Source organism: Polypterus senegalus, chromosome 17 (genome assembly GCF_016835505.1).
Source record: "Polypterus senegalus isolate Bchr_013 chromosome 17, ASM1683550v1, whole genome shotgun sequence".
Taxonomy (NCBI): Eukaryota; Metazoa; Chordata; class Cladistia; order Polypteriformes; family Polypteridae; genus Polypterus; species Polypterus senegalus.
The window spans coordinates 91,470,410-91,494,746 of record NC_053170.1 but is presented as its reverse complement, the minus strand read 5'-3'; the positions used below and the strand labels follow the sequence as shown (position 1 = coordinate 91,494,746).

The 24,337-nt window shown below is 38.0% G+C and overlaps 1 protein-coding gene across 6 annotated transcripts in view; it reads right to left on the bottom strand.

Annotated features, from left to right (window-relative positions):
- The window catches only part of rnf157 (ring finger protein 157), a 70,056-nt gene that overhangs the window by 12,833 nt on the left and 32,886 nt on the right, over positions 1–24,337 (bottom strand). For 3 of the 6 annotated variants that reach the window (XM_039739667.1, XM_039739670.1, XM_039739671.1), the window contains exons 6-17: positions 23,344–23,410; positions 21,744–21,787; positions 19,488–19,535; positions 18,293–18,364; positions 15,875–16,034; positions 14,414–14,526; positions 11,953–12,188; positions 7,823–7,931; positions 5,868–5,979; positions 4,031–4,194; positions 3,188–3,253; positions 210–258 (exon numbers count right to left, since the gene is read on the bottom strand). In XM_039739667.1, coding sequence (XP_039595601.1) covers positions 210–258; positions 3,188–3,253; positions 4,031–4,194; positions 5,868–5,979; positions 7,823–7,931; positions 11,953–12,188; positions 14,414–14,526; positions 15,875–16,034; positions 18,293–18,364; positions 19,488–19,535; positions 21,744–21,787; positions 23,344–23,410 — 1,240 coding nt within the window. The remainder of the gene's footprint in view (positions 1–209; positions 259–3,187; positions 3,254–4,030; positions 4,195–5,867; positions 5,980–7,822; positions 7,932–11,952; positions 12,189–14,413; positions 14,527–15,874; positions 16,035–18,292; positions 18,365–19,487; positions 19,536–21,743; positions 21,788–23,343; positions 23,411–24,337) is intronic. The other 3 variants (XM_039739668.1, XM_039739672.1, XM_039739669.1) reach the window with 2 other exon arrangements.

Here is a 24,337-nt window from a genome sequence, read left to right as displayed (position 1 = left end):
TGACACAAATGAGAAAAGAGGCCAACGTAAGGCATATGAGGGCTTTAGTGCTCCTCTGTGCCAAAAGGAGGGGCAGCAAACAAATCTGAAGGCTCATAGTATTGTGTGCCAGCCCTCGCCACCATCTTGAAACAGTAAAAGCGCGCAACATGTTATGAATTGGAGACCTGGAGTAGCAAATATTCACTAATGGTAATCAGCATAGTTACCCTCATCCTCTGCAGGACATGCATGCTCCTCTTCAGGGATGTCGTTTCCCTGCAAGCAGAAGAAAACACTGTGTTAATGCAAATGTCAGACATTAGTGTTTGAGCAAATCTAGCAGTCTTTCATACATCCATAATTCATATCAAATTCTCCCTGGCAAATCTGCCACAGAATATAGTTACACGTGCAGAATACAGTGAAATTCTTACTTGCATATCTGACCATCATGCAACACTTAAAAAAACACAGTGAACAGTGCTTACACATTGTGACCTGTAGGGGGCATCACTGAGCCCCCAACCCCACACAAAACTATACAGAGACAGTCCCAGGTTTAAATTAACTTGTTTTATTTCACAAAAATACCTTCATAGAGGTTCTTTCTCGTGAGCCACACACTTCTCTTTCAGTGTCATTCATTTTCTCTCTCATCCACTCCTCCCAGACAAGTGTTGTCCTGCTCCTCTCCCGACTCCACCTCCCAAGACAAAGTGGAGGGCTCACTTTTAAACCCAGCCTGGGAGTACTTCTGGTGCCAAAAACACTGTCTCTGGGACAGGCAGACTGATTCTAGAATCTGAACATTCTCTCCCCGACAGCTCTCCCTGGCAACCTCTAGGGAACTTAGCAGGTCAGCCCTATGAAACCATGACCCCCAGTGCTGCCCTGTGACGTCCATACAGGAGGCCACCATAAAGAATATTGTCACAACATATATGGGGGAAACAACCTGACAGCCTCCCACTGTCCTTCATTTCCTCTGGCCTCCAAACCAGGAAAGGGATCACTAAACATTCTGGTCAGGATGCCTCTACAATCCTGTTGTCCATCCATTATTCTGGCCTCCTGGCCAGTACAGAGAATGTCACAGCTCCCTTCCTGATAATACATTATACTGGCCTCCCAACACCGGTAAAGGAACAGTGTCCATCCTGGCTGGGATGCTAGTCCATCCATTACATTATAAAAAAGGAAGGAAGACATCTCATTGCTATTGAAATTTCCCCTTGGGATTAATAAAGTATCTATCTATCTAAAATAAAGTAAAACAAGAAACTCAATAAACATGACTTTTTGCCATCGGGTGCCGATATTTTGGGGATCAAAAGAGAACCAAAGAACCAGCAAGTGAGTAGTGAAGGACATTTGTCACATTTCAGACAGCAGTCCTCCTTTACTGATGTGACCCATCTTGTTCTGGAGGCCAAAGGGCCTGCAAGACTCTGTAAAGGAAGTTCTCACTTAATTCTGACTTTGCAGTTTCACATTTGGTAGTATGCAAAAGTAGAAACTTTGAGTTGTCATGGATTTCTTTTAGGTAAATGGTTCATAGTCACTTGGCAAAAGGTCTGGTGTATACATGTCGATTGTAATTTGATAGATCTGCTGGTGAGTGGCAAGGGGACTCTCCATTCCACTTGAGCCACACTGACTAGACCAAGAAATCCCTAAGCTTAGACAATAGGTAAGAAAGACAGATAATAAGTAGGAAATTATCCTGTCGACTGTGGAAAATTACTAGGAAAGTTAAAAACTTATCTCATAATTCAAATGATGGCATCTTTTAGGTGGGGCTGAAGGAAATCTTTTGTTGTAGTAACATACTGTATCTGAGTATTTATACGTATCAAATTGGTTATACCCATTGTTGCACATGCACGCACTGGGAGCATCTACATAGCTTTGATAAGGTAAGCCTGCAAACACAAGTGCCTGAGGGAATGCAGTTGCTACGCCTTCTTCTCTCTCACCCACAGACCAGGGGACGAGCCCCAGGATGAGCTGTGACATCACTTCCTTTTCTGCCCCAGGGGCTATTTAAGGAACTGCAGCACCAGACCTCGAGGTTCATAAGGATCCCACATCCAAAGAGGATGGACAGGCAACTCTCTCAGGAGAAACAAATACTTAGTAGCCTAACAGAGAGGCTCCAAAGGATGCCAGACAGCCGTGATATGGTTTGGACTTTTTCTTTTGCATTAGATGAGGTGCCCAGTTAGTCCCCAAAACTTTACAATCTCTCTGGTTTTTTTTTTAATTTTAAAATATCTACAAAAAAAAAAAATACATAAAGAATATGGTGTCTGAATCCAGACATCAGCCAGTTTTCATTAAGCTAGTTCCACCTTGGATGCTCAGTGTGTTCTGATTTTGTTTTCCAGAATTGGTTTATTTAACAAGATGCCCATTCTATCAGAAACTTTGTTATTGCTGTTCTGCATAAAACATGTAACTGAAAATTTTTCTCAGCCATCACTACAGATTAAATGGAGTAAGTAAGTAACATGTAAAAATGAACATCATCATTTGGGTGCAATATTTCTTTAACACAAAACCTAACATTATGAAATATTCTTAATTTTAACTATGGTAATTTGAAATTAAAATGTATTCCTTATATCATTTCTGTTTTACAAGTCAGACTTGTTTAAGGTGATGGGCAGCACATCTCAGAGACATGGGATCAGTTCCCACTTTTCTATGTCTCTTAATGTGCGGTGACACCCCTTACACCAGCCTTCCAGATACCCTCTAACTGAAAAGACAAGTTTAGAAAATAAGTGGATAGAATTGTATTATGTGTTTTAACTGATTTAGCCAAAGTGCTTACTTTTCACATTTTTATTTCTACATTTATTAACATGTCTGGTAGAAAATCTTATTTCTTTACAATGTTTATTTGTTAATACATCCTAGTGATACTGTGCAGTTACCTTCTGCTTTTTTAATGGTTCTAAGCTTTATAGCTATCTAAAGAAATACATATTATTATTATTTATAATTTCATCCTCATGTCTGTTCTACTGACTTGTAACTCTAATAAGAGGGAACATTATGAAAGATGGCAGTGTACTCCAGCACTCAGCTCTTGCTTTAACAAAACCCACATTACCAGAATAGCCACCTTTAGCGCACAGCTAAGGCAGATCAATATTTCCCACCTCCCCCAATGCAGTTAATAGGCACAAGTTTAGGATACCTCAGAGTCTTGGTCCTCGGAGACAATTTCTAGAAACTTCAGATCCTGGTTCTCCTCTGGAGTGTGCTAACACACACACACACACACAAGAAAATATTGGCATGAGAGCCGGAGCAGGAAAGATATGATTCATGAAAGCATAACTGACACACAATGCACACACTTGGTAAAATACAAGCCTCATAAAATACTTCAGAGGTGCTGTCACTGACACAACAAGCCAATGTGAACAATGAATGCTTTCTAAAGGAGAAAGTCGAGCACTCATTAAATGGACTTGTCACCAGCTCACATGCACTCATTTGTGATACAGAGAGTACCCCTGACTGAAAGGAAAGCTGGACAACAAAGGCAGCTAAGCCACCAGCAACGTGTCACTAAAGACACCAGGAAAGTTGGGGTCACACAATATTTTACATGATCTGTACACTAATTCTCTCAAAGATGCAAAATAATGAAGTCAGCAAATGGTCTTGTGAAAGTGGAAAATACTGTGTTTTACCAAGCAAGTTTATGAACAGACAGGGAAATGGCTGCCCAATGTGCAGGACTGAAATAGTTGACAGGCAGAACCTTATCAATATATCATGGCAATTCTTCATAGCTGGCAGAAGTGCATGGCTGCGGTTGCCTTTTGTGGATGCCACTTGTACCAGAGCCACAAGGCATTGTGGGTGGAGTAAAGCAGTCAGTATAAAAATAGTTATATTTTTATACAAATGGGGAAAACAACCACTAAAATCTAGCATCAAAATATCTTAACACCTAAGGATATTCTAAAAAAAATGCAGAAAGTCCTTTGTGTCCTCTTCTGCCGCCGCCTGGCTAGATGAAGATGCTCACCTGCTCTTCTTGAGATGGTGCTCTACTCTCCACAGGGGTCTCAACTTGCTCCCCCTCAGCTCCACCTGACATAGAGGAGAGGGTGTCAGTGCTCAGTTGGGACTGCTGGCTTTGCGATGAAGCCATTGACATCACAGACTGAGCCAAACTGCTGCTCACTGGATCTGAGGGTGTGAAGGAGAAGGAAACAGCAAAGAAAGACATAAAGAGACATGCGAGCCAGTGATTCTAGATATGGTCCAATCCGGCTCTTCCTTATTCCTGAATGCTGCCGGCATTTGCGTTACAAATCCACCATAGCATCTCATGTTAATTCTGAACAACACAGATCTGGTATTTTTCTTTTATGTTTAACCTTCATATCATAGAAGCAATATTTTAAAACTAGCCCTTGTTCCTTTTCCTTTCATTACATTCTCTGCTTAGATCTGGTACAGCTCCACAGATGAGTTGTAGGCCTCCTTCATATCAATAAAACCTCCACACTTTAGCTGGTCCACTTTAGGGTTGCAAGATATACCGGTACTAGAAAAGTACTGAAAAACCCAGATTTTAAAACAGTATGATACCAGCATTTTAGGATTTTCGGTACTGGAAGCAATCATCTGTTTTCCACTCAATTTCCCTGCAAATTCCCTTATTCTCGGTTGTTTCAATTTTGTAGACATAACGAAATGAAGCCACAGGCATCAGTGCAATTGGAACTTTACAAATCCCCAACTAATTGTTTTGAGACAATTCGTGACCACACAGGGAACCCTCCCTTCATTATGGCTTCGACGTGATTGTGAATTCATGGGACAATTCCCTTACACCCCTTTTCACTTTGAGCAATCAGGACTTTACTGGGGACACCAAATATATTGCTTCAATGATTGCACACTTCATGCAATCAAGAGTTAAATGGTGCACAGCACACCAGGAAGGCTTTGGTAAGACCACAGTTATATATTATTTGCTTCAGAACTGGTATGGCACCATAAATGGGAAATGCATTCACAAGGGGAAATGCTTTTGAACTGAAGAACTGCCTCTACACCTTATTCACTGGTTGAAATTCCTATCATTCGGGGCAGCATCTGATCCACAAGCTGCTAGGGGAAGGCACCTGGCAGGCAGAAACATATCACTAAATAACAACACAGATTTTTAAATTTTGTATTTAAAATTAGAGTGAATGTCATAATTCAGTTATCAATTTAGAAATAATTTGCACCTATCTCTTATAAACGTGTGCACTGCAAACCTGACAAGTCAACAGCTATGAAACCTAAATCCAGTGAGTCTGAAATACCTCTGGAAAAGGAAAGTACGTAGTTCACAAACTAGAAGCCCCTTCACACGGGGTCACGCTTTTGAATTGAAGATTTGCCTTTTCCCCCCCTCATTTATTGGTCAAGAGTCCTGTCTTCAATTCAAAAGTGCAACCCTATGTGAAAGGGATTCCTCTGTATGCACTGCTCTGATTTTCCAGAAGCATTTGTTTAACAATATTTTAATAAAAAATGCATACGTGTTGCACGTTGTGAGCATACAATTGGGTGGTTGACATCTGCATTATGTGGCACAAGTAACAGGGCATTTCTTCATAGGTGTTTTTGGCACTGTTTGTTGTTATCCAGATTTGGTCAACATACTATCAGAAATGGTATGTCCGTTTTCCACAAAAACATGAAATTAAAGCTTTTTCTCTGCCACCATACAAACTACATGGACTAAGCAACAGATAAAATATTACTTTTGGGTGGAGAATTCCTTTAAACATTTCAGTGACACAAGAATATATAAATACTTTCCAAATTTCTGACTGAACTAGGAAACAAACATAAATACAAACCTTCAGGCGAAGTAATGGTGGAAGAGAGAGGGGTTCCTGTACAAGAAGACCGATCAATGGCTCCAGATGAAGAAAGAGTGAGGTTCTCGCTCTCTGGGGTAAATCCACGGTCCTGTCAAAGCAGAGTACTGAGTCTAGCAGGCATCAGAATGGAGATGTGCAGCAAACAAGAAAGAGCTGAAGGATTGATTGCCTCCCAGATATTAGGCTTCATGGACTATACTTATACTTACAGGAAACCATGAAAGATCACCATTTTTAGAACTATTTTTTGAACATTCTATATTGAAATGAGTGTGACAGTAATGGTCACCACAAAAAAGCAGAACTTCAGCAATGTTAACTGTCTTCAAGTGTGGGTACTGCCAAGCTAAATCAAATCATCGATATTTCACTGGACAGTGATTATGCCCTGGAAGTTGACATGATTCTTTTTTAAACTATACAAGGGGTTTCTAATGACAAAAAGTACAAGAAGGTCTAAACCTGAGACAACAATGGACAGCACAATGTTATGATTTCACTTACTGCCCTGAATTGAGGTTCTCATGAAGAGTGAATAGGTTACAGTGGGTATGGTGGGTGCTTGGCCTTCCTTGGTTTCTGGCTGGAGTTATGGGTGCAAAAGGAAATGAAGACAATGACAACTAACAGGAGTTCTTTTCATTTAGGGCTTTTAAATAAGCTTGGGAACATAGCTAAAATATCTGCTTATGTGCTGTATATACTTGAAAAGTGATTTTTTTTTATAAATTGGTCTCATTCACATGTCTAAATGGAGTAAAATCTAATTCATTCTTACAATGAAAATTTCAAAAAAAGGATCTCCATGGTCTTTTTTTATCAATAAAGCATGCTTTAATTTGCCCATTAAAGTTAACCTGAAGCCCTGCGGTGGGCTGGCACCCTGCTCGGGGTTTGTTCCTGCCTTGTGCCCTGTGTTGGCTGGCATTGGCTCCAACAGACCCCTATGACCCTGTGTTAGGATATGGCAGGTTTAACTGTTACAAACTCCACCCTCAGTGGCATCAGCTTTTACCTGATTACATTTAGATACAGAACTGGCCAAATGTGGTCGAAGTAAGCAAGCATCACTGTCAACTGCAAAGAGAAGACTTCAAGCTGCCATTTGAATGACAGTAAAAATAGTTATTACTAAAATGGCAAATAAGAAAAAATTACATGCCTGGGCCAGAAACCAATACCAGCCTCATTGTATGCTAAAATTAAAATATACTGTAGAACAAATCGATAAATAGGCATATGGCTACTGAAGAGCTGCTTGAAACTTTTGACCTGCAGCTACCATCCAAGCTGTTGACTCTCAGAGACTTATCTGACTTGGCTTTGGGTGTGCCAGACCTGCTCCTGCCTGACTTTCCTCCAATTCCCATATTCCTTTTCATGGTTTATGAAACCATATCCTCACCGATATCTTTTGCTCTAATTGTAATTTCTTTAAAGGAAAGACCTTTGCTTTTAAGGATTCTAATGGCTTTTCTGTCTTGCTTTGTTAATTGCATTTTTTCTCACTATAATGATAGCAATATACAGTGTAATACTGTCCAAATGATGCTTCAGAGGGTGTAGCAACACAGTTTGCTCCAACACTGCTTTTATACGGACTGAGGGTCTATAAGTAATCAAAAAAAGTTGGGACACTTGTAGGAATTGTTTGCATCAACTTTCAGGGCTTAATTACCTTCCAATGCTGCAGAAAAGATGTAAATTGTTACCCCATTACTTTAAAGACACCTGTTTATACAAGTGAAAATTACGTTTTTTGGTTCTCGGTAACCAAAATGTTTTTGTAACCTCTGGTAGTTTACCTTTGTTCCATTTCAGGTTATTTACTGGACTTGAATTACTTAAGTTTTATTAAAAACTTGAAAACTTTTGACCAGTGCTGTATGTGCAACTTGTCAATGAAAATGTAGTTTCTGCACTTTTCTCACCTCCACTTGGTCGTCAGTAGGTTTCCTCTGACATGCTCTCATGTCTGACTCACTGCTTGACTTTTCATCATCCTCTTCAGGCAGAACAGAGGAATTCTGCGATACAGACCTGAACAAAGAGAAATGAAGCATACTGTTCAATATATTGATTAAGGCCTGAACAATTCTAATAAAAAACAGTTATCATGATATGAGAGTAATTTCAAATGCTATTATGCTGACTTCATAGTTATGTCTATCTCAGGAATTTAGGGTAAAAGGATTTTGCTGTTTTGAACCATAACTATACAAGTTTGGTGTTGTTTTTCCAGTTAATCCTGTTTATTTAAAGCATACTTGCTGCTTTAATAGCATTATCCCTCGCACACTACATTTAAGGTTTTTTTTTTTTAAGAAGTCACAAGAAATTGGGGCAGGTTTTCTTGCAGAAATTATCTGTTACATAAGTTCAATAATGTATATAAGTTGGAATTAGAAGTAATTGCTCCTTTTAAAATGAAGTCCAAGTCGGTTCCAAAGAAATCCCCTTGGATTATTGAGGACATTCATAATCTTAAAAGAGATTGCCAAAAGGCTGAACAGACCTCAAAGGCTGCAAAATTGAGGGTTCATTATCATTACATGAAGAATATTTTAAGGTCTTATGATGAAAGGGTTAAAAATAAAAATCTAGGACTGCAGGACATCACAGTGCTAAATGTAACAGTTTCATGAATCTTGTATCAGAAGGTTTTTTTGCATCCCCTGTTGCCAACTGTTGGAGATTTTTAGACTTCTTTAGGGAAAGGCCTACCAACATTAGGTCAATGACTTTCCCTATGAGGATGTCCTATTACTTAATCTTGACCTATTTTCTATATAGCAGTTGTGCCTAATCAGTCAATTGCAATAGGAAATGCTAGTCATGTAGACTGCTGATGACCACTGAGAAAGAATTTTCTACTCTCCCCTGCCATACAGTAGCCAAATGTATAAAAAACATAACACAGCGTTCTGTCATGAAGAGCAAGTCAACCCCCACAATAGAAATAATAAATCAATCAATAGGTTCTTTTTCAATATGTAGCCATTGCTCTGAGCCTACAACATAGATTTGCCATATGTTTATCTTTTATTCGCGTTTGATGCCAAATAATGCATCCACGAGCCGCTCCAAGGATACACTTCATTGTAAATGTATTACTCCCAAATATATAATGCACTTCTTATATTGCACTGAAGAAATGCCCTGAAATGTTCTATTTGAACTACACTCTTAGAGACTTACTTTTATTTGTAAATGTGCAATCTCACAAGAGATGACATTCAATGCTGTAATAATCAAACCACCATTATTTAGGTGTATAAAAAGACAGAATTAATAAAATACCAAACAGAAACAAAGTGTTGAGTAGCAAATAGCTTTTTATATGTTCTTCAAGAACTGGATGTTATGAAAGCAGGCAGCACTCACAGTTTGCATTGCAGTAGAAAAGTATTGTCACTGGCTCGCTTAGCCTGTATGGCAGTTGTTCAATTGTTTGTTATATTATCATTTCACCTCAGTTTAAATGTGCTTCGTTAAAGTCAGGATCTAGCAGAGTCCATGCAGATGCAGATCATATGCAGATGGATAGGGAAGATCTTAGCACTCTTCTCCTTGCACCTGCCACCTTATCCCTTTTTATCTCTTGGGTTCAGCAATGGTCTGCACTTTAGGTGGAAGGCGGTGTGTGTGTGTGTCTAGCACTTGATTCTCATACTTTCTTTGAGCTGACATAGTGACCTAGAAGAGTCTGCTTGTTAAGTAAGTCTGTATTTTTTAACTTCATTAATAGGAAAGCATTATGTTCATATATTGTGACTTTTTATATCCTACTTGGATTTACAACTGATCATTTTAACATAACAAAAAAGCAATGCAAATATGCATTAGCAGAATACATATCATAAATGAACAAGCCCAGCATATAGGAATTCCTATAACATCAATGCAAGAATAAAGAAAAAAAATTAACTAATTCAGCAAAATATTTTCCTCCATCTCTCGGGAAGTTTACCATCCCCTGTGTATTGTGGGTACAGATGAGGCATGGACACATGTATGGTAAAGTCATCCCTGATGGAGGATCACAGGAATCATGGGAAAGAGGGGTCCTTTCATCGGAGCAACGTTTCAGCCGTGGCATGGCCAAATGGGGAGGCAGATAGATGGATGAGGTCTCCAGGACTCTAAAAATATCCAAACCTAATTATGTAATATCATCTACTGTTAAACCGTACTTCTAAAATTTTTATTATGCTGTATTAAGGAATTGTTCTGTGTATTGTATTGACCCCCTACTTTTGACACCCACTGCACGCCCAACCTACCTGGAAAGGGGTCTCTTTTTGAATTGTCTTTCCCAAGGTTTCTTCCATTTTTCCCTACAAGGTTTTTATTGGGAGTTTTTCCTTGTCTTCTCAGAGAGTCAAGGCTGGGGGGCTGTCAAAAGACAGGGCCTGTTAAAGCCCATTGCGGCACTTCCTGTGTGATTTTGGGCTATACAAAAATAAACTGTATTGTATTGTATTGTATGTAGGGTAAATTTGAAAAATACTTTGAAACTATATATTTGTACAAAGTATTGGTTGTAGCTGTAGTTGTGCTTCACACTACAAAACTAATAGCAATATATCATTTTAATATGGAATGGGAGGAGGGCCATTTCTTTGTTATGTCTAACTTTAAATGTGTGCGCCTAAAATGTCAAGCTAGCGATATCCTAGCAAAGAAGGGCAACCTAGAACTACATTTCAAAATGTTGAACAAAACCCAACAAAAGAGATTTCCATGCTGAAAGGTCCAAGCACGTCAATCTAATTTAACAGCACAACAGTCCAATTTTACAAGGCATACCACCCAAGGGAAACCATAGCATCAAACCACACAAGTCACATTCTTGCAGAATAAAAAAAAGCCATTTAAAGATGGAGTGACGGTGAAGGGAGCACTTCTGGAGCCTGCATACTCACTGTTCAGAGATTTTTAAGAATAAAAGTGAAATTGTGGGGGCTATCAAGAACATGCTATTAGGCATTTATCCAGAAATACAATGGCATGGTGATGTGAGGAAATAGCGGACAACTTGAGATCAACAAAGAATGGAGATTGAGAGGTATGAGTGTTTCTTCCCTCAGTTTGACGAGTTAACTGATGTGGCTTTTGTGGTGTCTTTTTGTATTTACATATGAATGGCGTTTGAGCATATGAGCGTCAAAGAGATGCTTGCCACTTTGCCACTGAAAGGGCACACATGTGAAGAACACACTTTTCAAGCTTTCATTTAACTCAATGACAAGATCCACCTTCACATTTGTTAAATTGTCGCCATTACCGATGGGGGCCCTGCAATGGCAGGTCGTAATAATGATTTTGTTGCCTTGTGTAAAGTACACAATTCTTTCCTGGACTTTCTCCAAGAGCTTTGCATCCTCCATCAACAAGCTTTGTGCAGCAAGGTTTTGAATCTGAAGGGTGTGATGGTTGTTGCAAAGATGACAGCAAACTCCATGCGGACAAGAAGTCAAAAGAGACATCTATGCCATGCACACAGAAAGGAGACTGATGTAGAACAGATAGACATGTTACTGCATACAGATGTGTGATGATTGAGCAGAGGCAAACTTCTGGCGAGATTTCATGAGTTATTGGCTGAAGTTAAAGACTTTCTCCAGGAGTCTAAACATGCTCAATGTGCACAGCTAGATGACAAAATGTAGCTGATGGATTTAACATTTCTCAGTGACCTAACTGGCATTCCGAATGAACTGAACTTACAGTTAAAGGGAAAAAACAAAAATGTAATTGACAAGATTAGCCCTGTGAATGCTTTTGGGCGCACGTTTCAGCTATGTTGCAACTGCAATAGCTAAGCTGCAATTACACAGCCTATGATTCTTTCCAAATATTCAGTAAGAACTTGAGTATCAGGGCATAGCAGCAGCTCAGCTAGACACTGCCCTTAACATTAAACTGCCTAAATTTCAACAAGTGACACATATATTATTAATTGAGAGCAGACTTTGGCAACAAAAGTGTGGGGACAGGAAGTGACCTAAGGTCCTGGGTTAAGTACTATAAATATAAAAGGCAGGCAGTGGGTACCTACTCAGAAAAGTCTTTCTTCAGTTTGAAAGCCTGACTGCTGTCACTACTGCAGTTCAGTGGAGAAAGACCTCGCGTTGGCAAGCCATGACCATCACTTGCATAGGACGGTAGCATCCCAGAGATGTGGCCGTCAGTGAGGCTGTGCAGAGGAGGAGCTGAAGGAGAAGGCGTGAGTGGGCCGTTGAGAGCCTCTAGCAGAGACACTGCTTCAAAACCTGGAGGAATGTGTTCAGATGTCTGAAATACAAAATGAGAGGCACAAGCATACATTAGTGGCGCACATGCATACATTAGTGGTGCACATGAACAAAGCCTTCATCTCAAGTGTGCATGTCATGGACACCATATAGACAGCCTTTCATATAACACTGGATGCATGAGAATACTGCTCACTAATTTTTCCTGCTTCTAATATACTTACCAAATATAGGGAGAAATCTGTCAGTCTTTTTAAATTAGCAAGTGTTACTAAAATGACACCTACTTTCATGTGTAATCAATGCAAAGAACTGGGCATTAACCAACATGCACTTCTTCCATTAACAAATTTTACTTAAAAGAAAATAAAGACAAAAAGCCTCATATTAAATCTGGCAGTTAGAAAGAATCTATTCAGCTTCACTTTCAAATGACCAACATCTGCTTTTTATCTTCCAGTCATGTGTTTCATGTGTATCCTTGGCTTCTTCTTGCTCTCATTATACTTGTTTCCTCCACACTGAAAAACTTCACCACAATCAATCAGATATATCACCTAGTACAGCTCCTGCTGATATAAAATTTACAGCTGCAATAGTTAGAAGATATGATAAGCAGCTTTCTGTACATTTAACAGAAACTTACAAAGTAATACCAGGTTATTCAACAATAAATAGCATATACATCTGTAATTTGTTTCCGAGGAGATACCACAACCCTGGTGCTCAGAATATGTACTTAAATACAGCACATGATTGGTCAGCCAATCATTTTGTACCAATTCTCTAATGGAATCACAGACAGTAACACCAAAGGTGGTAATGTATAGTATACTATACACACACCTCATCAACTGGACTGCCGCTATCTATTCTAGGCAGTATATGGTATCCTCATCCCACAGGCTCCTAAAATTCCTCTTAAAATGTACAGAGATGCTAGCACATGGCACATTACTTCTGCCATGGAAATTATAGCATTCCCTTACCTCAGTTAAATATTTCTAGATTAGCCCAAAATTTGGTGAGTCCACTGCATGGAAGTCTTTACCTGCTTTTGTAGTACCAATGCTGTGTGTGTTGTTTATATATACAGTATATATAAATATATACACACTCTCTCACTGAGCAAATTATTATGAACACTATACTAATACTGGGTAGGGTTAGGGTTAACTTTTGGAAACAGTTCTTTGAGATTCTGGTCCATGCTGACATGATTGCATCACACAATTTCTGCATATTTGTCAGCTGAACATTCATGCTGTGAATCTCCTCTTCTACCACATCCGAAAGGAGTTCTGTAGGATTCAGGTCCAATGGCTTGGAACAACATTGAAATCATTGTCATGTTCATAAAACCAGTTGGACATGATTTTTGCCACAGAGCATTATCATGCTAGAATTAGCCATTAGAAGATAGCTAAATTGTGGCTACAATAATAGGCAACAATACTCAATAATAGGCAACAATACTCAAATAGGCCATGACAGTAAAGCAAGGATCAATTGGTCTAAATGAATGACTGACAGGCCTAAAGTGTCCACACCACTACTACACCACAGCCAGGACTATTAACACAAGGCAGGTTGTGTCCATTGATTCATGTCGTAGGCGCTAAATTCTGATCCTGCCATCTGTGTGTCTCAGAAGAAACTGAGATTCATCAGATCAGCCTATATTTTTCCAGTCTTCAGCTGTCTAGTTTTGGTGACCGTGTACCCACTGCAAGCTCAGCATTCTGTTATTCGCTGAAAGGAATGGAACCCAAAGTGGTCTTTTGCTGTTGAACCCCCAGGTTCGATGAAATGTGCATTCTGAGATGGTGTTCTGCTCACCACAGTTGTACAGAATGGTTATCTGAGTTGCTGTAACATATAGCAAAACATCTTTTCCAACTAACAAAAATCTATACACATACAATATTTTCCTTTACTTATTGTTTGGCTCATCATGACCTGCAAACTAGTAACTGTTCTGTCATTTCACACCTTTAAAGATGAGTTACTGAACTAGTAATATATGATAAACCAGTTTATAGTGTAACACTGCAACGCCTCCCTCAAGTGCAGAGAATGGCCATTACTGTCGGCTCCTGTGTGAGCGCAAATGGCATATCAGAGCCAACAGTTCTTAATGAGAATGAGAAGGAATATTGAAGCAACTGCACCAAACCATTACTTCATCTGATAGTGTTAAAAAAATGTAAATATGTTCAGGTATTGCACGTAACTAATGCAAAGTGCTTATCTGCACTGTCTTACCGAGTGCTCCTCGGAGTCTGAGGTCTGAGATGCAATGATAGGGTTGAATCCAGTTGGTGACAAGGGGCTTGATTTCTTTCTCATCGCCCGGATCTGCAGCAAGGCTCGGAATGCTGTAAAAGAAGCATCAAAAAGAATACAGTGAATAAGGGCTGAATGAAGCCTTTTCACCCAGATTTTGACACAGCAGATTTTTATGGCAGCAAAATTCATAGTTGATTAATAATATAATATACTGAACTTAAACAACTTGCTCAGCGAGGAAAAAATCATCAGTTCATGTCATCATCAAATCAGTGTAGACCACTGACATACTGAAATGAAGTGGGAAGTGACTTTTAGGACTGCAAATGGTGATGCCAAGTACAGCGTACAATAGTGATGACTGCATCTCCTTAAAGGTGAAGCTGTCATCAAAAACTCAGTAATGAATTGCCACTCATCTTTATTTTCCTATTACTGGTGACAGTAATTCCACATTGTCATTTTCTCTCTGGCTTTCTCCATAAATCATGCTCTCTACTCTGATATATAAGTAAGCAATTACTGTTGGTGCATGTAGACCTTGACATAACAAGTCAATGCCACTGTCAAGGCCTTCTCATCCACTGTTTCAGTCCAGGTTATAAGTTCTCCTTTCACAAACAACAATTTTACTTGTCACACCTGCAGAATTGTTATGATATTTGTGACTCCAAAAACCAATCCATGTAAAAGACGGAGTACTGAAGTGAGAAGTAGGGCTTCAGGATGACCGATAAAGAACTGTGAATGACGACAGTGTAGTGGATAATTGTAAGACAACATTGACAAATAGATACTAAAACCACATGACACTTGGCAATGTGATCAGGATGCAGCAGCTTAGTTAACACAAATGGAAATAGAAAGAACCACTGAATGATCTAGTAAGACAAAAAGGATCTGAAAGCAGGGAAGTACTTGGTATCAGTTAAAGTCCTATGGGATGTATCATTGTTCATAAAGCAAAAACATGATTTAGACAATTAAAATGGCACTGATATCACTGGATGTCACATCTCACAGTCTGAAGTATAAGTGTATAGTGTGCCTGCTAATGCTACATAAAGCATTTGCACATTCCCATCGAGAATACAGGGTGCAGGTCTGCTGAGTGATTCACAAAGAGGGCATCAGGTTATTAGAAAAGTCAAACACAATACAGTTTAATAATCTATCAATCAGCCTACTAGGAATGCAAAACTATCAATTTGTCTAATGCTCAGACATTAGTGTAATCTAGGTTACCCTTTCACAATGCATTGCAATAAATGGCCAGTAGAAATGGAACAGAAGAACAAAATATCATAAGTGACTGACCTGCAAATGTACCTACTTAAAAAGCTTACCTCCTAGTGAAAATATAACAGGGCCAGCTTTAAGCCACGTTTAAAATGCAAAGATTCAGCATGCATTCTATGTAACAAAGCATTGCCTTACGCAGTCTGCAGATTGGGCAGCAGTTAGCCTGGTAGCGAAGAGTGTCAGCACACGCATTGCACAAGCAGAGATGCCGGCATGGAAGAATGAGTGTATCACGCACATCTGACAGGCACACAACACACTCCGCACTGTTATCGCTTATCTCATCATCTGCCACCTGAGTTGAGAAAACATAACATAGAAATATTCATCATTTTAATAATACTCAAAACACTCAAGCACTATATAATGAATTATTATCATTTTAATACCGACGTAAATGCGTGTGGTTCTTAATAATCTTCTCTGATCCAAACATAGTTCTGCTAAATAAGCAAATCTATAGTTAACCACAAATCTTGCTGAATGATTATTTTATTATGAAATGGTAAGTGGCTTTTGAATCTTACAATCAACAATATTAATCGCATTACGGCTTCAAATAGTAACTACTTCTTCACCTACAAAAAGCGTAGGAATACCAGCTTTTAGACAAACACTTGCTAAGTGACAATATAACAGACAAGTATTCTTTTATCTTGTAACAATTTATATGTGCATTAGCTACACAAACAAAACTGTACAACCAGAAAATGTCAAAAGGGATCAAAGGAAATTAATATCTTCAAATTACTACAATACACATAGAACATTGCTTTTCTTTTCTAATGTGATTGAAATGCTCTGTGGGTGGTAAAGCGTTGGTAACTTTGCATGTACCTGTGAGTTACAGGATTCCCAAGGCAAGCAAAGTACCTGCTCAAAGTTGTGGCTATGGTGAACAAGTGTGCAGGAAAAATTTCTCCCGAATCACTGCATGAAGTGGCTGCGTTAATTCAAGAAGCCACAGAATTCATCATCAGGAGCCTTCATCTGACACACGGTGTCTACCTATAAATGTAGCACTTGATAGCTAAAGTTTTATGTAAATTTTATGAATCACCAATCGAAACGCAGTACTCAAGACAACTCCTTAATTTTGATGGTTGAAAAATGACAATTTTAACATCAAGCTGTATTTCATGTTGCATACCTCAACACAGTTTGATCACAGAGGTCTACAGAGAGTTCCTTTGGACATCATGGTGTGTTTGTTGTCCTAATATGCAGTATGAATTGTGGACCTTATAAACACAGATACACATGTGCCTGTCAAAATGCTGTCCAGTCAATTTGGTGTGTAAAAAGTGAACTCCAGTCAAGTTCTGGACACATGTCAAGGAGAATTATAGAAAACAGGAGGTACCAGAGTACAATCTGGAGTGCCACAGCAAAGGGTCCAAATATTTATATGAATATATGAGAGATTTCAATCTTTTTGAAAACCTGTTTTCACTTTGTCATTATGGGTTACTGAGTGCAGATTGATGGAAAAAAGGCAAAATTATCGATTTAAAATTAAATCCACAACACAAAGTGTGTAGAAAGTGTAGAGGTCTGTAGACTTTCTCAATCCACGCCATACAGTCTATCTCAATTCAGGGCCAGCCTTAGCAAATGCAGTGTCCAATCCGGACTATTATGATGGGGCCTGTGGGATTTAATTAGTTTAAACTATTTATCAGTAATATATTCTATTATTCTGTTATAAAAACAAAAAAAAATTGTCATTTATTTTGCTTATATGTTCATATAAAGTATTTTAAAATGAAACTATACCTAGAAAAACCATTACTGGTTTTTGTTCTACAAGCTCTTTACAACCTTTGTTGAAGTCTTTTGTTTTCTCACATTCAATTGATAATATTCGATAGCTGTTTAGTAAATCTTGGAGCATGCTTAACCTCAGATTATATTTAATCAATATTAATTTGGAACAGGTCCTCTCACCAAAAAAAAAACATCACTGTGACAGGTATTAACAAAAATATAGTATGTATATAAAAAACTCATTTGGAAATTCTCTTTTATTTAAACCAAGTTATTGTAGGATGATGCTGACTGTGTATCATGCAGAGGTGCAGAGACCCACTGGGCCAAATAAGGTTGATTGGCCTAATGCCAGCCTTGTGTATTTGAAACAATTCAGGATTTTATTATAAATCTTCTTATGCAAGAGTAGGCCCTGCAATGAACTGGCACCTATTCAGGGCTGGTTCCATCCTTGTGCCTGATGCTGCTGAAATAGGCACTGGCCCTTCATATTCCAGAAAAGGACAGGCAGGTTAGAAAATGGACTGATGCAGTTTTTGGTTATGGGAAGTGTTTACATCCATTAGTTTTCTAACAGGAGAAATGGAATCCCTACATAGAATTGAAAAACATTTTAATATTAGAATATGAAAAGACCTTATGCTGACATTTTCATCTTTTTTCAAATTGTTCCCAACAAAAACGCATTAATTTTATCAGGCTGAATAATAAACTAAATATGTAAAGTCTGTTAGATTTCAAAAATGTTTTCTTCTATATCAGTGCCATATGGCTTTGCTTCACCTTTGATTCTTGTGTGTTGTACTTGTTCTCAATTCCATATATCTCCTGAAGGAGGTAGCTGACTCCATCAACCTCGAAATGAGGAAAAACATATCAGACATGACAATGAACCCTTCTATTTCCACATGACTATACACTTAGTAGTAGATAACACAGTTAAGGAAAGGCCTTTTAGTATTTAGTATTGACAAAGCTGTTAAAGAGATATAACAGGTATAAAAAGAATACAGTATAAAAGGTACGCAAAATTTGGAAACAATGATTTACTATAATTTAAAAGACTAGAAAGCAAAAAGAAAATAATCTCTGTAAATGTTCCATGCCTTCTGAGCCAGCAGGAGAGTCTTGAGACCTGGGCTCATTTATAACAAGTACAAAGGAATTCCCATAAGATATCCATCTCTGCTCCTCTTTATTTATTGCACCCCTTCAATCTAGTGTCTGTCGGGTTAATAACAGGAACCACCATCTTAGTCACTCACCGCTGGTAGGTATTAAAATTCTTCAATATCATGGGCTGCCAGCAGCAAGGATCAAAAGTTCTACTTGTAATATACCTAGAACAGGTCTGTCTTTATAGTATCTAATTCTTTAGGGAATGGCCTGGTATTTTCATTATTAGTAATGTATAGTTTTGCTTGGCATTCAGACTGGATTCAAATGTTGAACCATCTACAGTCAACAATAGGAAGTGTGTTTTAATAATTTGAAGAAAATTATACAGTTGTTTTTTGGACTGGATCGGCCAGGGTTCTTTTCTTAGCTTGTGTTTTTTTCTGCTTATTATTTTTTTTCTAATATTGTTATGCACTGTATATCTTGTAACTAATTCTGTTCTTGAGATAATTTTGCATTTACTGTATTTAAATAATATTGTTATATTTATTAATTATTGTATAATTGTGTATTTTATTAATTGTAGTCTTTGATGTTATCTGCCCTGTTGCTACATTCAACCTTGTAATAATAGTTATTCAATTCATTCTTAGGTCAATTGACGTCTTTCTATGCCATTATTGAGGGTTTTGAGGACTGTAGATTATGAATATATCATTAGTTTTTGTAACTTAGCCTTTTTATTTTTATTAGCATACAGAATGTGTATAAGGAAGGTAGGTTTGAAAATATTTAAAGACGCAAAGCTACATTAAATTAGAAATCAGATGGCTCAGATCTCTGAGCATTACAAACTCACCACTTGCTTTTGTTTCAGTGGCTTCACACAGTAGCTTCCATCCATGTGCTGTAAACACAAAGCCAACACTAACGTAAGCCAGTAATCTCCCACAATAGGGTTCAATGATAGTCACCATTTACTGTATAACAACAGGATTTGTCTGTACATGCACAAGATGTGTCAAATAGCATGATTCACAGTATATATAATTGTGTGCCTTTTTTGAGCATTAAGACAACTGTGAAAAAAATTTAAATGTGTTATGCTAGTTTTCTAGGGACAGGCCCAACTAAGGATAGGCCACTACACCTTCCCTAGATGTAAATGTCAAATGAAACACACTGCTCATTCCAGGATCAAGACAAGGTCTTCTGGCAGATGGTAGCAATGAGAAGTACAGTGGGTACAGAAAGTATTCAGACCCCCTTCAATTTTTCACTCTTTGTTATATTATAGCCATTTGCTCAAATCATTTAAATTATTTTTTTTTCCTCATTAATGTACACACAGCACCCCATATTGACAGACAAAAAAAATAATTTTTTTAATTGTTGCAGATTTATTAAAAAAGAAAAACTGAAATATCACATGGTCCTAAGTATTCAGACCTTTTGCTCAGTATTTAGTAGAAGCACAATTTTGAGCTAATACAGCCATGAGTCTTCTTGGGAAAGATGCAACAAGGTTTTCACACCTGGATTTGGGGATCCTCTGCCATTCCTCCTTGCAGATCCTCTCCAGTTCTGTCAGGTTGGATGGTAAACGTTGGTGGACAGCCATTTTTAGGTCTCTGGCTGGGCCATTCAAGAACAGTCACAGAGTTGTTGTGAAGCCACTCCTTCGTTATTTTAGCTGTGTGCTTAGGGTCATTGTCTTGTTGGAAGGTAAACCTTCGGCCCAGTCTGAGGTCCTTAGCACTCTGGAGAAGGTTTTTGTCCAGTATATCCCTGTACTTGGCTGCATTCATCTTTCCCTCGATTGCAACCAGTCGTCCTGTCCCTGCAGCTGAAAAACACCCCCACAGCATGATGCTGCCACCGCCATGCTTTACTGTGAGGACTGTATTGGACAAGTGATGAGCAGTGCCTGGTTGTCTCCACACATAACGCTTAGAATTAAGGCCAAAAAGTGCTATCTTGGTCTCATCAGACCAGAGAATCTTATTTCTCACCATCTCACGAGTCCTTCAGGTGTCTTTTAGCAAACTCCATGCGGGCTGTCATGTGTCTTGCCTCTCCTCAGTGTGTGGAGACAACCAGGCACTGCTCATCACTTGAGGAAAAAAAATAATTTAAATGATTTTAGCAAATGGCTGCAATATAACAAAGTGTGAAAAACTGAAGGGGGTCTGAATACTTTCCGTACCCACTGTACATACACAAAATGGGGTCTTATTGCATATACTGGTAAATCTTCATTTATGTAGTCACTGCAGTCTTGAATCTCCATTATGACTGGGATTTAATGTCGTAAATATGGCATTCGGCGAGAAACAGAAACACTAATCAAACTGTTGTGATGGCTATCAATATGCAAGAACGTCTTTCTATTCCTTGTATCTGGCTCAATTACTGGAGTACTGCACATATGACCCAGGATTGGAGAAGAACACGTGGGCACTATGAAGACAACTAGATAATTATTTCTTTGAGGAAATTTCTGCATTGGGGTACACAGAGCCACATTGCCATCATGCAGCATTTAGATAATAGCTAGGTTATCTTCTGCAAGTGGCTTGCATATTCTTCCTACTGAGTACTTGGGCAACAGCAGCCAGACTATACAATATAGGTTATTATATAAAAAAAAACACTGGTGGTGCTGCCCCTTATAGACTAAGAACATTTTAACATTCCTGTCTTCACTTCACTTGAGCCTGCCTCAACCTCCTGCAAACTTGTCATTCCGTAAATTCTCACTTGACCTAAAGGCAGAAGAAACTGAAACACCTGCCAGAGCACATTGCATAGATCATGAATGTTGTGTATAATGAGATTTCACACACAATGCAAGTGTGACTTGATCAGATGTTACTTGTAATGCACACAGGATTACAATTTTAAGGGCACAGTACACAAATGTTCGCAAGTGGAGCTGAAATGGGTTTTAAGTTAAACTCAAGTAAACTGATAAATCATAGTTTTCATAAGTGGAAATCTGCCCTTTAATTCATATGACGTAATAAAATAAAGCAATCCTAAATAAAATGTAATATTTCATAACAAATGTGGCAGAAGCAATTAAGCATTTCTTAATCACATAATCTCTTCTTACCTTTTCAAATGTGGCCAGTAGTACATGGGAATGCCCAAGGTGATCTATAAATATAAAAATGTTAAAAATACAGGTGGCAGGAAAATTCAATGTACTTGAATAGTCTGGGCTGTAGCTAAAACTTTAAGATTACGTGTGTGAAATCACGAACAATGATACATGCCATCTTACTGTGATTTCTTCATTTCCACTTTATTGGTGATTCCTGCTACATTATAAGTCAAGTAAACTGTTCGATAGATAGATAGATAGATAGATAGATAGATAGATAGATAGATAGATAGATAGATAGATAGATAGATAGATAGATAGATAGATAGATAGATTCTCTTGACACACTTCTGCTGAATAATTAGTTGGTTGCCTATCATGACAAAACCTTGTAAACATCATGCAGTACAAGAACCTATATTATCTTTTCCTCAATGGTACCTACTTCAACTCATTTATAATAATTCATTCATTCAAAATAACAATAAAAAAGAACTGAATCTATGTTGTTGAATCCATCATGGAGTGCTCCCACCTCCTCTAAATGGATTGTTTTCATTCCAGAGATCTTTAGGGTGTGAGCTCTTACTAATGAGGCTGTACACACATACACCCTTAACTGAATTTACCATCATTAGTACCAAGTGTCAGCAGACTGCCACTTGCAACATTTTGTTCTCTATTGAAAAGAAAAACACATATACCACATATATATTTATGTATATTATGTTCATAACTATTACTTATGAACACTTTGAAATCACTTCAGTTTTTTTTTTGTTTGATGCCCCCTAACCCAGGGTACATGAAACATATGATATACCACTTGACTCTTCTTTTGGCATTCCCCCTATTTTTGGCCGTCTAGACTCAAAACCCTAATGTTTAAGGTCATTTTGGACCATATTTTGTGCAGGAAATTAAACCAGTATGATAACGTGTAAACTAATTGGTGTCTTCAGCAGAAAATGATTAGAAGGTCTTGAAGTTGTGTATACCACATCAACTGACCAAAGGGTTTCACCCCCTAATGGGATATGAGTTACTCCTTTTCACAAAATGTGGGGAATGGTAATGTAGACATGTGGAGTATCATTTTATGCTATTTCAAGGTTGCTGATCTTGAATATGATCATATTTTTGATATTTGATTCTGTACCGGTCGTCCTAGCCCTTCAAGAACCAATCCATGAAGCTTAAAAATGACAAATTTCAAACATAAGCATGAGGACTAGCTATTTCAAGGTAAGTGATTACAAATATGATGTTATTTTTGATCCTTTACTAAGGATCTAAGTTTTTCTTTAGAATGCAATTTTAAGTATATATATATATATATATATATATATATATATATATATATATATATATATATATATATATATATATATATATATAAAGATTATGAGGAAATAAATTTGACTTGAAAAACACCAAACATCCTTTAAGCTGCAAAATAAAATATTGTTCAGTATTAACTGACCTGTTTGTGTGGATGCAGTCTGTATGAAGATAATTCACCCAACTTAAGATCCAACTTAATATTCTGTAAAACTGATCATACTCATATTGCATTTCGGAGTAGAATGACAAATAAAAGAGCTCCTACCTTCACCTTCATCAACCACAGCCTGTACCACCATAGGATAAACATCCCTCTCCATGTCAAATAGCAGCTGTCCAACAAAACAAAACAAGAGTGTATAAAAGCTTTTCCTTAATAACACATACAAACCATAATGATTAGAAATGAAGATCACAAAGGCATTCTATTGTGCTAAAAATAAAGCCAACAAGACCAGGGCAGACTAATCAGGCATATTCCACTTCACTCCAAAGTTTATAAAGAAGTTTCCTTTTGTTAAATCACAGGTTTTAGTAAGTAGAGTAAAACTGTGCTTTGAAACTGAATTGAACAGTTCAGAAAACAAATTCCCAAAAGTCCCCCTGTACACTGCTTCTAGCGAAACCATAGTCTTTCTGAAAGCTATGCTGAGGTGTCATCCTGCTGTGTCCCTTCAGTTTTTAACCTGAATTTACATTTCTGGAATGCTCCCTTTTCTTCTTTGCTTGTTGAAGTATTCTTCCTTAGACATCTTTTTTCCATATATACAATTTGTGGTCTATCTGCTGACCAGAATAGCTACAGTACACAGTTTTCAATTTTATCATGGCCAGTAGATACTGTAGGTGCTTTGCTTTCTTTCAGAATTGTTAATACACATACCTCCCACACTGTGGTAGACAAGCAACCAGACTTTTCGTTTGCTCCACATATGTACTGATCTGCCAGTTGAGAACAAGGTGAAGGCCAACTCATCTGACGAAAGGCAATATATTTTTTTCACTGCCTGCTTAGTAGGCCATTACTTGTTTTCTTTTTACCACTTTATCATTTCTGCATCACAACCCAATTTTTGCATCTCTCAGTATGATGTTCCTGAATTACTGTTGCAATGAAATTTTCTGCTCCCAGCCTGAACTGTTTTCAGTGACATTCTGCAATTTTGTTGATCTTATTTTTTTTTCTTGCATTTTGCATTATCAATGAACAATGGTAGCTAACTGCAAAAACTATCTCAGCAAAAAGCTTTTCTTAATGT